Here is a 12998-nt window from a genome sequence, read left to right as displayed (position 1 = left end):
CATGCTGGGTATTTTGTTTGTTGTTTTCAAATGCTTGAATCTACTTTTCAACAGTTTTCTGAAGAACTAACTTGGGGAGCAATGCTACAAATTGAGTATAATATAAATACACCCTAGAATGTTTTGCTGTTTGTTTTAAGTTTAATTCAGTTGTTTTGTTCTTAATCTTTGGACTGTTCTCAGTATGATGAATTCTGTCCGTTCATACTCTGGACATTTGAGTGTTATATTGTGAGATTAACACTCATCCTGTGTAAGTGTATACCATGTAGATCCAGGTTGGAGTGTGTTTTCAGCTTCTAGTCAGGTCCTACTTCTGCAAAATGGAGCCCTGGCTCATACCACCTCCTTATAAACAGCGTGGAAGAGGAACTCCCATGAGCTCCATGGACCTTAGGGCGCAGGGAAAGGGTCTGAGATAACATGCTATCCTCTTTGGAGCCTTGTTTGGGGACTGAGGCTCATTGGACCTCTATAACTTAATTTTAGTAGGATAATGAGGTTTCTTTGTTAGGGTTTTTATTGTTGTGGTAACACCATAACCAAATAATGGAATTATAAGCATGTGCCACCAGGTCCTGCTGGATTTTTTGTTTTGGTTTGGTTTGGTTTGGTTTTTCAAGACAGGGTTTCTCTGTGTAGCTTTGCACATTTCCTGGAACTCACTTGGTAGCCCAGGCTGGCCTTGAACTCACAGAGATCCGCCTGCCTCTGCCTCCCGAGTGCTGGGATTAAAGGCATGTGCCACCACCGCCCGGCTGGATTTTTTTTTTTCCTTAATTTTTCTTTACTTGGTCTTGCTAAGAGCAGATCCAGACATGTGAGACATCCGGCTTATTTATCCTCTGGCAGGTTTACAAGTACTTCAAAACATCAACTAAAGGTTCCTCAGCCAAAGAATAATTTTGTGCCCATGTCCCATAGGCCTCCATTTCTAGTCTTGGAGTGGTGTCGGAGACTGAGAGTAAGAAGGCTGAGTGATAGGTAGTGGCTGTGAGCATGGAGAGTACTTCCTTTGTCTATGTCTCATCTGCTGGTGGAGGAAGGAACGGTCAATTCCCATAGCGAAGCAGGGAGAGGCAGTTTATAAGGGAAGAAGAAGGACTAGTGACCTCGAGACAGGTAGGAGGTGGAGAAACCCTGATACTTCTGAGTGCTATATAGTGCCATTGGCAGGAAGGAGAAAGGTGGGGGTAAGGATTAGCAGTTAGCAGGGGTATGATGTTTTCATTCAATTGAGTTTTAACTACTGGGGTTTGTTCATTTAATTTATAGTAGTTGCTCTATTTCAATGAAACTAAATACCTTTCAATGTTCTAAAATATTTTGAAATTAAAATATAGCTTATAATACCCCCAAATTTATCCATGCTTATATTTTATCTGGCATAAACATTTTGAGGATTAGTTGTATAGTTCATTGAATTTAATGTGTTTACAATCATCAAACCGTGGCCATAGCTGACTCCATTTAAAAGAAATGAACCTAACACTCACTTCTATTAATGGGAATTTGTAATAGGGGCAGTGTGTGTTATATGTGTTTGACTTCTTTTACTAAAAATATGTTTTGGGTTGTTTTGTTTTGTTTTGTTTTGGGTTTTTTGTTTGTTTGTTTTTGAGGCCTGTTCATGTTCCTTGCATCTTTTAGCATGAGTGCTGTATAGCCAACAACAGACATGTTATATACTAAGGTCATGTGAGATATGTGAGTAAGTTATATGAAATCAGTCAATGTAGGAAAAAGTTACATATTAAAAGTGGTGAAAATGGAGCTGGAAAGATGGTTCAGAGCACTTGCAGCTTTTGCAGAGGATGCATGCTTGGTTCCCAGCACCCACATGACATCTAAGAACTGTCTGCAACTCCAGTTCCAGTAGATCTGATGGCCTTTTCTGGCCTTTAAGAGCACTAGGCATGCACATGCATGCATGCAGGCAAATACTCATACATATAAAAATAAATTAATCCTTAGCCAGCGAGATGGTCCACACACATCTTTAATCCCAGGCAGAAGAAGGTGGATCTCTATGAGTTTGAGGCCAGTATTGTCTACATAGTTCTGGGCCAGCTAGAACAGGAGTGAGACACTGCCTAAAACACAGATTGTGAAATGTCATAAAAATGGTTGTGTTGATGTTAATTATTCCCCCACAGAGGTTGAACTACAGAGTCCATAGTAATAGTTACCATGATTTGTAAAGCAGAAAGCCAAGATGGAGATTTGTTACAGACATTTGCACTACTTAGGCTGGAAAGAAAATGAATGCATGCACTGCCTTCTTTGAAGTGTTAAGTTTGGACTACACTCTTGATCATCTTTGTCAAAGCTAATGGTAGTACTAGACTTAAACTACAGCGGAAGAATAGAGAGAGGGGCTGGGAACATTTGTGTTACTCTGAAAGGAGTTTGTCTAATATGGCGTTGTAGAAAAATATTGATTTAAATACTTGACCAGAACATCACTTCATGCTATTGACTTAATTTGATAAGCGTATCAGCTTCTTCTTGAGACATCTGTGTAAATACATCAAAACAAAATGTGTTCCCTTCATAAATTTCACTCAGTTAATGCGCAAAAGATTCTCATTCAAAATCAAGTATCCACAATTTTCACAAGGAATTACACCTGAAATAATTATTAGCAACCAGTACAATCTGGACTATTCTGAGGAAGAACTCCAGGGTAGAGATTCAGGTATCTCCTCCGCCTCCTGCTCACTATTCTTCTTTGGTGCGCCTCTGCGGGAGCTTTCAAACACTATCCCTCTCTTCTTTCCTAAGACCAAAGTAATCCCTGACGTGGTTGATGGTAAACCACTCAATGATCTGAAATACTGGTCTTCTCAGACACACCAGTGTTTGGGAACACTACCCAGTAGACACTGCATCTGGCCAGGTGTGTCGTGTTTGGTAGACAGGGAAGTGGGGAGTAGAGCCCTCCTGCTTCTCCACTTGGTCTAATGGCATGGTTACATAGGAAGATAGTCAAGTCCTGCTGGAAACATAAATCAGTTGGTGCCAAGACAGGTGGTTCTTCATAGCTCTAATCACAGGAGAAAAGTAGAATCCATCTTGAGAATCGCTCTTGGGGTTTATTTTGTGGTTGAGGTTTGGGGTAATACTGCTTGCAGTATCATTTTCTTGCACAGTAAGTAATTGTGACTTTAAACATACTCATCACTTACTACCCCCTCTTTGTACCAGAACAGAAAGACCCTACTTTATAGTTCTGTGCTCAATAACGAATGTTGCCCTTTTGTGTTTGTTTGTTTGTTTGTTTGTTTTGTTTTCTTCTAGGCTGTACTCATCACCAAAGAAAAAACTCACACCAATGCAGAAATCTGTTAGTCCGTTAGTTTGGTGCAGGCAAGTTTTGGATTACCCAAGTCCTGATGTGGAGTGTGCTAAAAAGTCTCTTATCCACAAACTTGATCAAACCATGTCAGGTATGTCTATAATTTTCCTTGTATACCATCATGAAGGCTGGATTCATGTAATAGCAGTTTTTAAAAATCTTAGTCTCACCTTAATGGATTATGTCCATGAGATTATGAATTTTAATTTTTCTTATAATGATCTAAAACAGTTTCTAAAATGAAAAATGTTTGTCTTGTGTCACTTAAAATTACCTCACATACCACACTTTGGTAAATGGATTGTGCTGAAAAATACATGTGGAGACCCAAGAGGCATCACCTCCTCACTCAAGAACTTGATTGCTCCCTGACTCTGAATGTTATTTAGCTCCCTGAGATCAGATCCCTCATCAGAATGGGGAAATGATAATGGCTGTGAATGAGCCTAGCATGGTTCCTGGGCTTGTAGAAGGTGCCTATTACTCATTTCCCTTCCTTTTCAGATGCTTCTTTCTTTTCTCTTTTATACTTGATATTTTAAATTGCCTTTATACTCTTTTAACAGCATTCACGAAACTTACAAAATGTGTTTATGGCTGTTTGTGCTACTTAATATAACATGCCAGTGTGGGTAGAAATAGAGCAAAAGTATTGTCTCTCTTTGCATTTCTCTCAGTCTTTCTTTTTTTTTTTTTTTAAGTGTTTTAAGATTTATTTATTTATGTATATGAGTGCTCTGTTCGCATGTATGCCTGCATGACCAAGAGGACATCAGACAGAACAGGGCATCAGATCCCATTACAGATGGTTGTGAGCCACCATGTGGGTACTGGGAATTGAACTCAGGACCTCTGGAAGAGTAGCTAGTGCTCTTAACCACTAAGCCATCTCTCCAGCCCCTCTCTTAGTCTCTTTTAAAACACACGATTTATGAAATATGAATTACGAAGCATGATGAGTAATTCTGAATAAGCTTTCTTTACCTTTTTGTATATATGTGTATTGGTATGTGGTATTCATGAGAGTGTACATATGTGTGTTGGTACAGGTACATGCATGTATGCATGTGGAAGCCAAAGGTTGACATTAATTAGGTTGGCTTTGTTAGGGTATCTGTTGCTGTGATAAAACATCATGACAAAAGCATGGGAAGAAAGGGTTTATTTCAGCTTATAGTTGCCCATCACCAAGGGAAGTCAGAGCAGGAACCTGGAGGCAGGAGCTGATGTGGAGAGACCATGGAGGAGTACTGGTTGCTGGCTTTCTCAGCCTTCTCTCTTTCAGCACCTAGAAGAACCAGCCCAGGGGTAGCATTGTATTGTCCACAGTGAGCTGGGCCCTCCCACATCAATCACCAATCAACAAAATGCATCACAAGCCACTCTTGTAGAGGCACTTTGTCAGTAGAGGTCCCAATTCCAATTGACTTCAGCCTGTTTCAGGTTGACATAAAAACTAGTAGTACATGTGTCTTCCTCAGTTGCTGTCCACCTTAGATTTTTGAGACAGGATTTCTCACTGAAACTTGGAACTCACTGATGCAACTATGTTGGCTGGCCATGGAGCTCTAACGATCTACCTTTCTCCACCTGCTCCAGCACTGGGTTTACAAATGTGTATTGCTGTGCCCAGGTTTTTATGTGAGTGCTGGGGGTCTGAACTCAGGTTCTTGTGCTTGTAGACACTTAAAAAATTAAAGAAATCATCTGTGTGCATGTTGTATAGAGCCCACAGAGACCAGAAAAGGGCATCAGATCATCTGGAACTCAAATTACAAGTGGTTATGAGGCACCATGTGGGTGCTAGGAGCAGAACCAGGGTTCTCTGCAAGAGCAGCAAGTGCTCTTCCTAACCACTGAGCTATCCCTGCAGCCTGCAGCTCACTTGTTTTTAGTTTGTATTTGCATTACAGCTGTGTGGTTAAAAAATTCTTATTTGGCCCTATTATAGACATGTGTGTTCTTTGGTTAGCATTGAAGCTGAAGTGGTCACGAACACAGAGGGAGGGAAGACTCGGTAAACATGGCATGCTGTAAGTAATGGCTAGTCTGTGCAAATGAAGTAAGGAAGTAACTAGAGAGCTGCAGAACCTGAGTCTCTTCATCTCTGTAAAGAAGCCCCTTTGAAAAAACAAATAGCCTGTATGTGAGTTTCAAAAGGTTTGGCTCAGTATGAGTTCCTTTAGAATTATACTCTGGAACTTGATTTCCATTATATTCCATCTGTGATCAAGTAAAGTAGTTTGTTATAAATCTGTAGACAATGTGAAATAACTAAATTTTACTCAGATGATATTATTAGACATTCATAAGAGGAGGATGGGGAGATGAGCCAGTGTTCCGCAGCAAGCATGAAGGCTTGAGTTGAGATCCCCAGTTCTTGTAAAAAGTCGAGTATACCATGCATGTGCCTGAAGTCAGAGCTGTGAGATGGAGAAAGGGGATTTCCGGGGTCTGTTGGCTGCCAGCATAGTGTCAGGTTTAGTGAGAGACCCCATCTCAAGGGAATAAGGCAGAAAGTGACAGGACACCCCTATCCTTGTTAGCCTTCTTTCTACACATGCACTGCCCTGGATCTGGCTTGCAGCCTATGATCCTCCAGTTCTTGGTTTAAAACAAAGGGAACATTTGATGGTTACTAACTACCGCCTAGACTTTGGGATGGAAAGCAAAGCTGCTCTGTCTCAAAACAGCAATCTTGAATGAAGGATTCTTTACTTTATTATAACAAGGGTATTAAAGACTTAAGAGAGCTGTGAGGTGGGTGGTATGTGTCTGCAAATCTAGTATGTGCTAAATAGGAAGACTGAATTCAAAGCCTATCAAGTTCTAAACAAGCCTGGTCTACAGTAAAGTGAGACTTCCCGCATCTATCATAGCTTAGTCCTAGAAACATGACTGACATTTACATGGATGCTTAGGGATCCAAACTCTGGTCCTCATGCTTGCACAGCAAGCCCTTTATCTACCAAGCCATCATCTCCCAGCTTCTCCTTCGAGTTTTTAGTGGAGACTTAATTGCAAAAGTCTGGTTGAAGCATGGACAGCTGTGTCAAAATAAGATTGTACAGAAAGGGTATGATAAACTCATTAAGGAAGCTAGCAAAGACCCCTTCTGAAATAGGGGTCTTAATCTATAAGATAAGGTAGGTTAAAAAAAAAATCTTTATAGCCACCTCCAAGACAGAAAGTGAAGGAAGGGATGTTAGTTCCTGAGACTGACCTGGAAGAAAAGAAGTCTGATTTCTATTGCTTGGGCTAGGAGGGGCTTATAAGGTAAGAACTGTGTATAAAGTCAGAATATATTTAGCATGGGGGGGGGGTTAGGAGTAATAAAAGGGATAAACGAGATATGAAGAAATAAAAGAGAAGAAAGCATCAGTAGTGATTTTTAGGTTTCCCATTTGTGTGGCAGGACATTGTCTCAGTTACTCACCTATTGCTGTGGAGAGGCGCCATGACCAAGGCAACTTATAAAAGTGTTTCATTAGTTGGGCGGTGGTGGCGCACGCCTTTAATCCCAGCACTCGGGAGGCAGAGGCAGGTGGATCTCTGTGAGTTCGAGGCCAGCCTGGTCTCCAAAGCGAGTTCCAGGAAAGGCACAAAGCTATACAGAGAAACCCTATCTCAAAAAACAAACAAACAAAAAAACCCAACATTTGGGCTGGAGAGATGGCTCAGAGGTTAAAAGCACTGGCTGCTCTTCCAAAGGTCCCAAGTTCAATTCCCAGCAACCACATGGTGGCTCACAACTACCTGTAATGAGATCTGGTGCCCTCTTCTGGCCTGCAGTCATACATGCTATATACATAATAAATGAATGAATGAATGAATGAATGAATGAATGAACGAACGAATGAACAAATAAACAAACAAATAAATAAATAAATAAATCTTTTTAAAGTGTTTCATTAGAAGCTTGCTTACAGTTCAGAGGGTTAATTAGTCTATGACCATCATGGTGGGAGCATGACAGCAGGCATACATGGCCCTGGAGCAGTAGCTGAGAGCTTACATCTTATTTGAAAGTTTGAGGTAGAAAGATTGATAACTGAAATGGTACAAGCAAATAACTGGAATGGTGTGGGCTTTTGAGACCTCAAAGCCCACCCCCAGTGACACAGCTCCTCCAGCAAGGCTTCACCTCCTAATCTTTTCCAAACAGTTTCACTAACTGGGGACCAAGTATTCAAACATATGAGTATATAGAGGCCTTTCTCATTCAAACCACCACACTAGTTTAAAAGAAGGACCTCCCATAGTTCCCCTAGGGGAAATTGATTTTAGCAGGAAGATCATGAGTTGGATTTGGTATGTGGACTCTAGGATACGTTGGTTATACCCATGGGGAAGTGTTCAAATTAAAGCTCAGAGGAAAACTCAGGACTGAGAACAAATAATGGGAGTCTTTGGCATATTGATGCTCATTAATGTTGTAATTATTTGATGTTTCACAGGAGGAGTACAGCATGCTGGGTATTTTAGTAAGCAAGGAAAATGTAATCAAGTAGAGGAGATTGAAATTAGCTCAGGTTGGCATTTCTATAATCATGCTGCATAGTAGTACATAACAAATAGGTACAAAATGTGGTGTCTCACAGAGACTAAGTGTACATTCACACGGTCTGTTAGACAGGAAAAGGACCCAAAGACGCTTATCTTCCCCCCCAAATCACTGTTCTGTCAGTAGGCAAGCCAGAACTTCGGCTGTCTCTTTTCTTTTCTTTATTCATCATTCCAGTTTTTAATAAAGTCTGACCCTTTGTCTTTTGTTCAGTCTCATTTTCTATCACTGTTTATTGCCTAGTCTAGCCCATTAATCAGATTCTATCACCTTTCCTCTGATGTGTTTGGAACACAGTGCTCTTTCCTCAAGATAATCCCTGAAGCTTTGCATTACTACTGAATAGAGTCAGGCTTCTGGGCAGGGTATTTCAGGACCTCCATTCCACCATCTGCTGTGTGTGTGTGTGTGTGTGTGTGTGTGTGTGTGTGTGTGTGTGTGTGTGTGTGTGAGAGAGAGAGAGAGAGAGAGAGAGAGAGAGAGAGAGAGAGAGAGAGAGAGAGAGAAGAGAGTCTCTGTAGTCCTGGCTGTCCTTAAAATCATTAAACACCCACCTGCCTTTGCTTCCAAAGTGCTAGGACATCATATCGGCACCAGCTACTTTTTCCTAAGCTGTTGCTTCCTGTTCTTTACCACTGTAGGCCACTCATTCCTTTAGCACATGCTGCATTTTAAAGATCTCCCTCTCCCCAGCCCTTGTCTGTCTGTTCTCTACTATTAGCTATGTTTGTAATATTGAAAAAACTGGATGGAAGGAAGAACTATCCATTTAAGGATTGATTTTTCTTGTATATGATTGCACTTGGTGTTTTAGACCCAAACTGTGAGACCGGGCTGGTCTTGAATTTGTAGAAATCCTCCTCCCCTCCTGCCAGTCCTCTTTCTCTTCCTAGCTAGCCCCACTTTCTAGCTGTATGTGTGTGTTTTCCAGTGAGATTCATTATATTTGTTGACAGGAGTGTGGGTACCTTACTAGTAACTATCACTGAGGAAAAATGTCTTAGCATCCCCTATTAATTGCATAGAATCCCCTAGGAGCGGTGGGGTCCCCTGAACCTCTTTTCTGTCCATGACAGGCTGTGGACAGCTGAATCCCATGCAGTGCTCATGTAGGCAGTCATAGCTGCTGTGGGTTCAAGAGTACAGCAGCCTTGTTATGCATGGGAGCCAGCACTTCCACATCCCTGCTTCCAGACGTTCTGTCCACCCCTTCTGCATGACCCCTGAGCTCTGGAGGGGTTGATATAGATGTCCCATTGTGCCTTAGCTCTCAACGGACACTTATTGTCAGCATTTGGACCAGTTACAAGTCTGGTTACTGCTGACTGCTGTGAAAAGGTTCTCTACAAAGCTGACAGCAGCACTAATCTACAGACATGAACATAGTGATGTAAAAGACGACTTCAGGGCACATCGTGTCCGAAAACCTTCTGAAATGGTCACCTTTTCCTGGTTACTAAATTTGATTTTCTTCCTTTTCATTAATGCAGCTCTCAAGAGGCAAAATTTATACAATAATCCTTTCAACTCTATGAGTTATACAAGTCCTTACAGCCCAAATGCCAGTAGCCCTTACAGCAGCGGCTTCAACTCTCCATCCTCAACACCAGTGCGACCTCCTATAGTCAAGCAGCTTATACTTCCTGGAAATTCAGGTAAGGAGTGGCTTTACCTAATGGTCCTGTCTCAGAAAGAACAGTTCATCACAGGCATAGGTTCATTTGACTTAGGAAACCCTGAAGCAGTAAGAGAGACTCTCTTAGATGGACTGTTTTATACTAGTTCCTATACTGAGTACTAAGGGTACAAAAGCAAGTCAGTGGCTGTGCATTATCTGCATGTCATTTTCTTTGAGGGTGTACCTAGATCTGTTTTTTAAATTAGTATTTAAAATCTGGTTAAATTAGGGCTGGAGAGATGGCTCAGAGGTTAAGAGCACTGGCTGCTGGTCTTCCAGAGGCCCTGAGCTCAATTCCCAGTACCCACATGATGCTTCACAACCATCTGTAGTGAGATCTGGCGCCCTCTTCTGGTCTGAAGGGATACATGCAGGCAGAATACTGTATGCATAATAAATAAATAAATCTTTTTTTTTAAAAAATCTGGTTAAATTAAACAGGACCACAAACTTGATTCCTTTAACCAATAAAACCTTATTTACAGCCTGATGGGGTTGTAAAATCTACAGACCTGTTTTTAAGAGTTATAGTAAGCATTGGTACTACAGTTCAATCCTAGCATATGGTTTAATATGATTAGTGTGCATATAGCACATTTGTGCCCAGAGCAATAGGTGCTGTACTGGGCAGGAGGAGGACAGACTACTGTGGCCTGGGCGTCTGTTCTGGTCTCCTGCTACTAACACTTCTCGTGGGTAGCTTAGTCTTCTCTAACTCATTGCGGCGTCACTCTTATTGCCTTCTTTGATAACTTGTGAATGTGCTGTATAGCTGTGGATGTGTGCATGTGTGTGCACTTCATGGGGAGTCTACAGGTTGACATCAGGTGTCTCTTATTTTCCACCTTAGTTTTGAGACAGGCTCCAGAAACCCACCTGCCTGCTGGCCCCTTGTGCTAGTTTACAGACTCTGCTGCCCCTAGGTGGTATATAGCAATAGGGGCTGACCTTTAACCTCAAACAGGCAGCCAAGGGCAACAGCAGTAGTCAATACTGTTTTAGGAGTCACTTGAAATACCCTGAGCAACCATTTGAATGGAAGTTTCTTGTACCTGGTACTGGGTTTTTGTTAGTCATTGGTTCCTGTAGGGGAGCATTGTTAGCCCAAGTGGCATAACTTCCTTTCAGCTATCCTGTCTATCTCTATATATGTCTGTACATAAGCGTAAGTTATATGTACATGTAATTGTAGATGAATATAAGACAGTGGGATTTTTGAGGTTCTCAAACAACCTTGGTGTTGACTGCCCTCCTCTTGCTTCGGCGTTGATATCCCTCCCCATTCCCAGTGGAGCCCCTCCTCCCCATTCTCCTGTTCCCCACTTTGTCATCTGTCATTCCCATCTTAGATCTTCCCTGACCCATAGTTCCTTTAGACTTGGCTGTTTTTTTTCCAGTGACTCCAGGTTTGTAGATTCACATCTGAAGATTTGGAGCTAGGAATGGCAGAGGAGAAAACATGTGGCATTTGTCTTTCAGAGTCTGAGTTACTTCACTCAAAATGATCTTTTCTAGGACCATATATTTACCTTCAAATTTCACTTTTTTACAGCTGTATAGTATTCCATTGTATGTATGTACCACATTTTCATTACTCATTTATCAGTTGAAGGCCATTTAGGTTGTTTCATTTCCTGGCTCTTTAGCATAGGGCAGCAAAGAACATGGCTGAGCAAATTTCTGCAGAGTAAGACTTGTATAACTCATAGGCCAAGCAGTGATATGGCTGGATCATATGATAGGTATATTTTCAGCCTTTTGAAGATTCTCCATACTGATTTTCAAAGTGGCTGCACCCACAAATTTATATTCCTACCAACAGTGAATGAGGAGTCCTCTTTCTCCACAGTCTTGTATTTGTGACAAGTTTTATAAGACAAAATCTCAATATTTTTTTGAGATATTTTGATTCCTTCAATGGTGAACACTCTCTTAAGATGGCTAGCCCATGTTTTAATTGGGTCATTTGTTTCCTTCGTTCTGATTTTTGAGTTCTTTGTATATCCTGGATATTTAGTCTTCTGTCTTGTATGGCTGGCAAAGATTCTCCCCCATTCTGGAGGGTTCTTCTTCACTTGCTTTTTCTTAGCTGTGCAGAAGCTTTTTAGTTTCTTTTGTTGAGGTTTGTTGACTTGTTTGTTTTTGTTTTTTGAAACAGGCTCTCTATGTAGCCCTGGCTATCCTGGACCTCACTATTTAGACCAGCCTGGCCTTGAACTCATAGAGATCTGTTTGTTTCTGCCTTCCGAGAACTGGGATTAAAGGCATGTGTCACAATGCCAAGCCTACTTTTTTAGTTTTATAAGGTCTTGCTTGTCAGTTGTTGGCCTTAATTGCTAGACAAAAGGGTCCTATACAGAAAGTTCTTTCCTACACTTGTATCTTGTAGGGTATCGCCTATGTTTTCTTCTAGCAGTTTTAGTATTTCAGGTTTCAAATTGAGGTCTTTGATCTACTTCAAGCTAATTTTTGGGTGGGATGATAGATACAGTTCTAATTTCATTCTTCTGTGTATGGACACCTTGTTTTCCCAGCATCAGTTGTGAAAAGATGCTGTCTTTTCTCCAGTATATGTGTGTTCCTCTTTGTCAAATATCAGATAGTTGTATGTACTACGTGTCTTCAATTCTATTCTGTTGGTGTGCACATCTGGTTTGTACCATATTGTTTTTATTATAAATGGCAACCCATTCAGTATTATTCTTTTTGTTAATGATTGCTTTGGCTGTCTGGGGTCTTCTCTGGCTCCATATGAATTTTAGAATGGTTTCCTATTTCTGTGAAGAATGCTGTGGGGTTTTTTGTTGTTTTTGTTGTTGTTGTTGTTGTTGTTTTTCTTGGTTTTTTGAGACAGGATTCCTCTGTGTAGTTGTGTGCCTTTCATGGAACTCACTTTTTAAGTCCAGGCTGGCCTTGAACTCACAGAGATCCACCTGGCTCTGCCTCCCGAGTGCTGGGATTAAAGGTGTGTGCCACCAACGCCCTGCTGAGATTTGAAGTTTTTTATTGTGGAGGTCTGTTACCTCCTTGGTTAGGTTTATTACAAGATATTTTAATGCTAATGTTAATGGGAATGTGTCTGTGACTTCTTTCTTACTATGTTTGTTGTTGGTGTATAGAATGGCTACTGCTTTTTGTAAATTGATTTTGTGGCCTTGTCTCTTTGCTGAAATTGTTAATTGTAAAAGTTTCCTGGTTGAATTTTTTGGGATCTCTTAATATACAGTGTCATATTATCTGCAAGTAGGGATATTTAACTTCTTTTCTTATTTGTATCACTTTAATTTCCTTCTCTTGCCTTACTGCTTTGGCTAGTGTTTCCACCACTATATTGAAAAGGAGTGAGGATAAGTGAACAGCCCTGTCTCATTCCTGATTTTGATGGGATTACTTCAAGT

General features: G+C 41.0%; 1 protein-coding gene across 2 annotated transcripts in view; it reads left to right on the top strand.

Annotated features, from left to right (window-relative positions):
* Slain2 (SLAIN motif family member 2) overlaps positions 1 to 12998 on the top strand; it is a 54948-nt gene that overhangs the window by 17359 nt on the left and 24591 nt on the right. For both annotated transcript variants that reach the window (XM_036200772.1, XM_036200771.1), the window contains exons 2-3: positions 3301 to 3449; positions 9413 to 9577. In XM_036200772.1, coding sequence (XP_036056665.1) covers positions 3301 to 3449; positions 9413 to 9577 — 314 coding nt within the window. The remainder of the gene's footprint in view (positions 1 to 3300; positions 3450 to 9412; positions 9578 to 12998) is intronic.

Source organism: Onychomys torridus, chromosome 10 (assembly GCF_903995425.1).
Source record: "Onychomys torridus chromosome 10, mOncTor1.1, whole genome shotgun sequence".
Lineage (NCBI taxonomy): Eukaryota > Metazoa > Chordata > Mammalia > Rodentia > Cricetidae > Onychomys > Onychomys torridus.
Note: the sequence above shows the minus strand (reverse complement) of the source record. Positions and strands in the feature narration are given on the sequence as shown.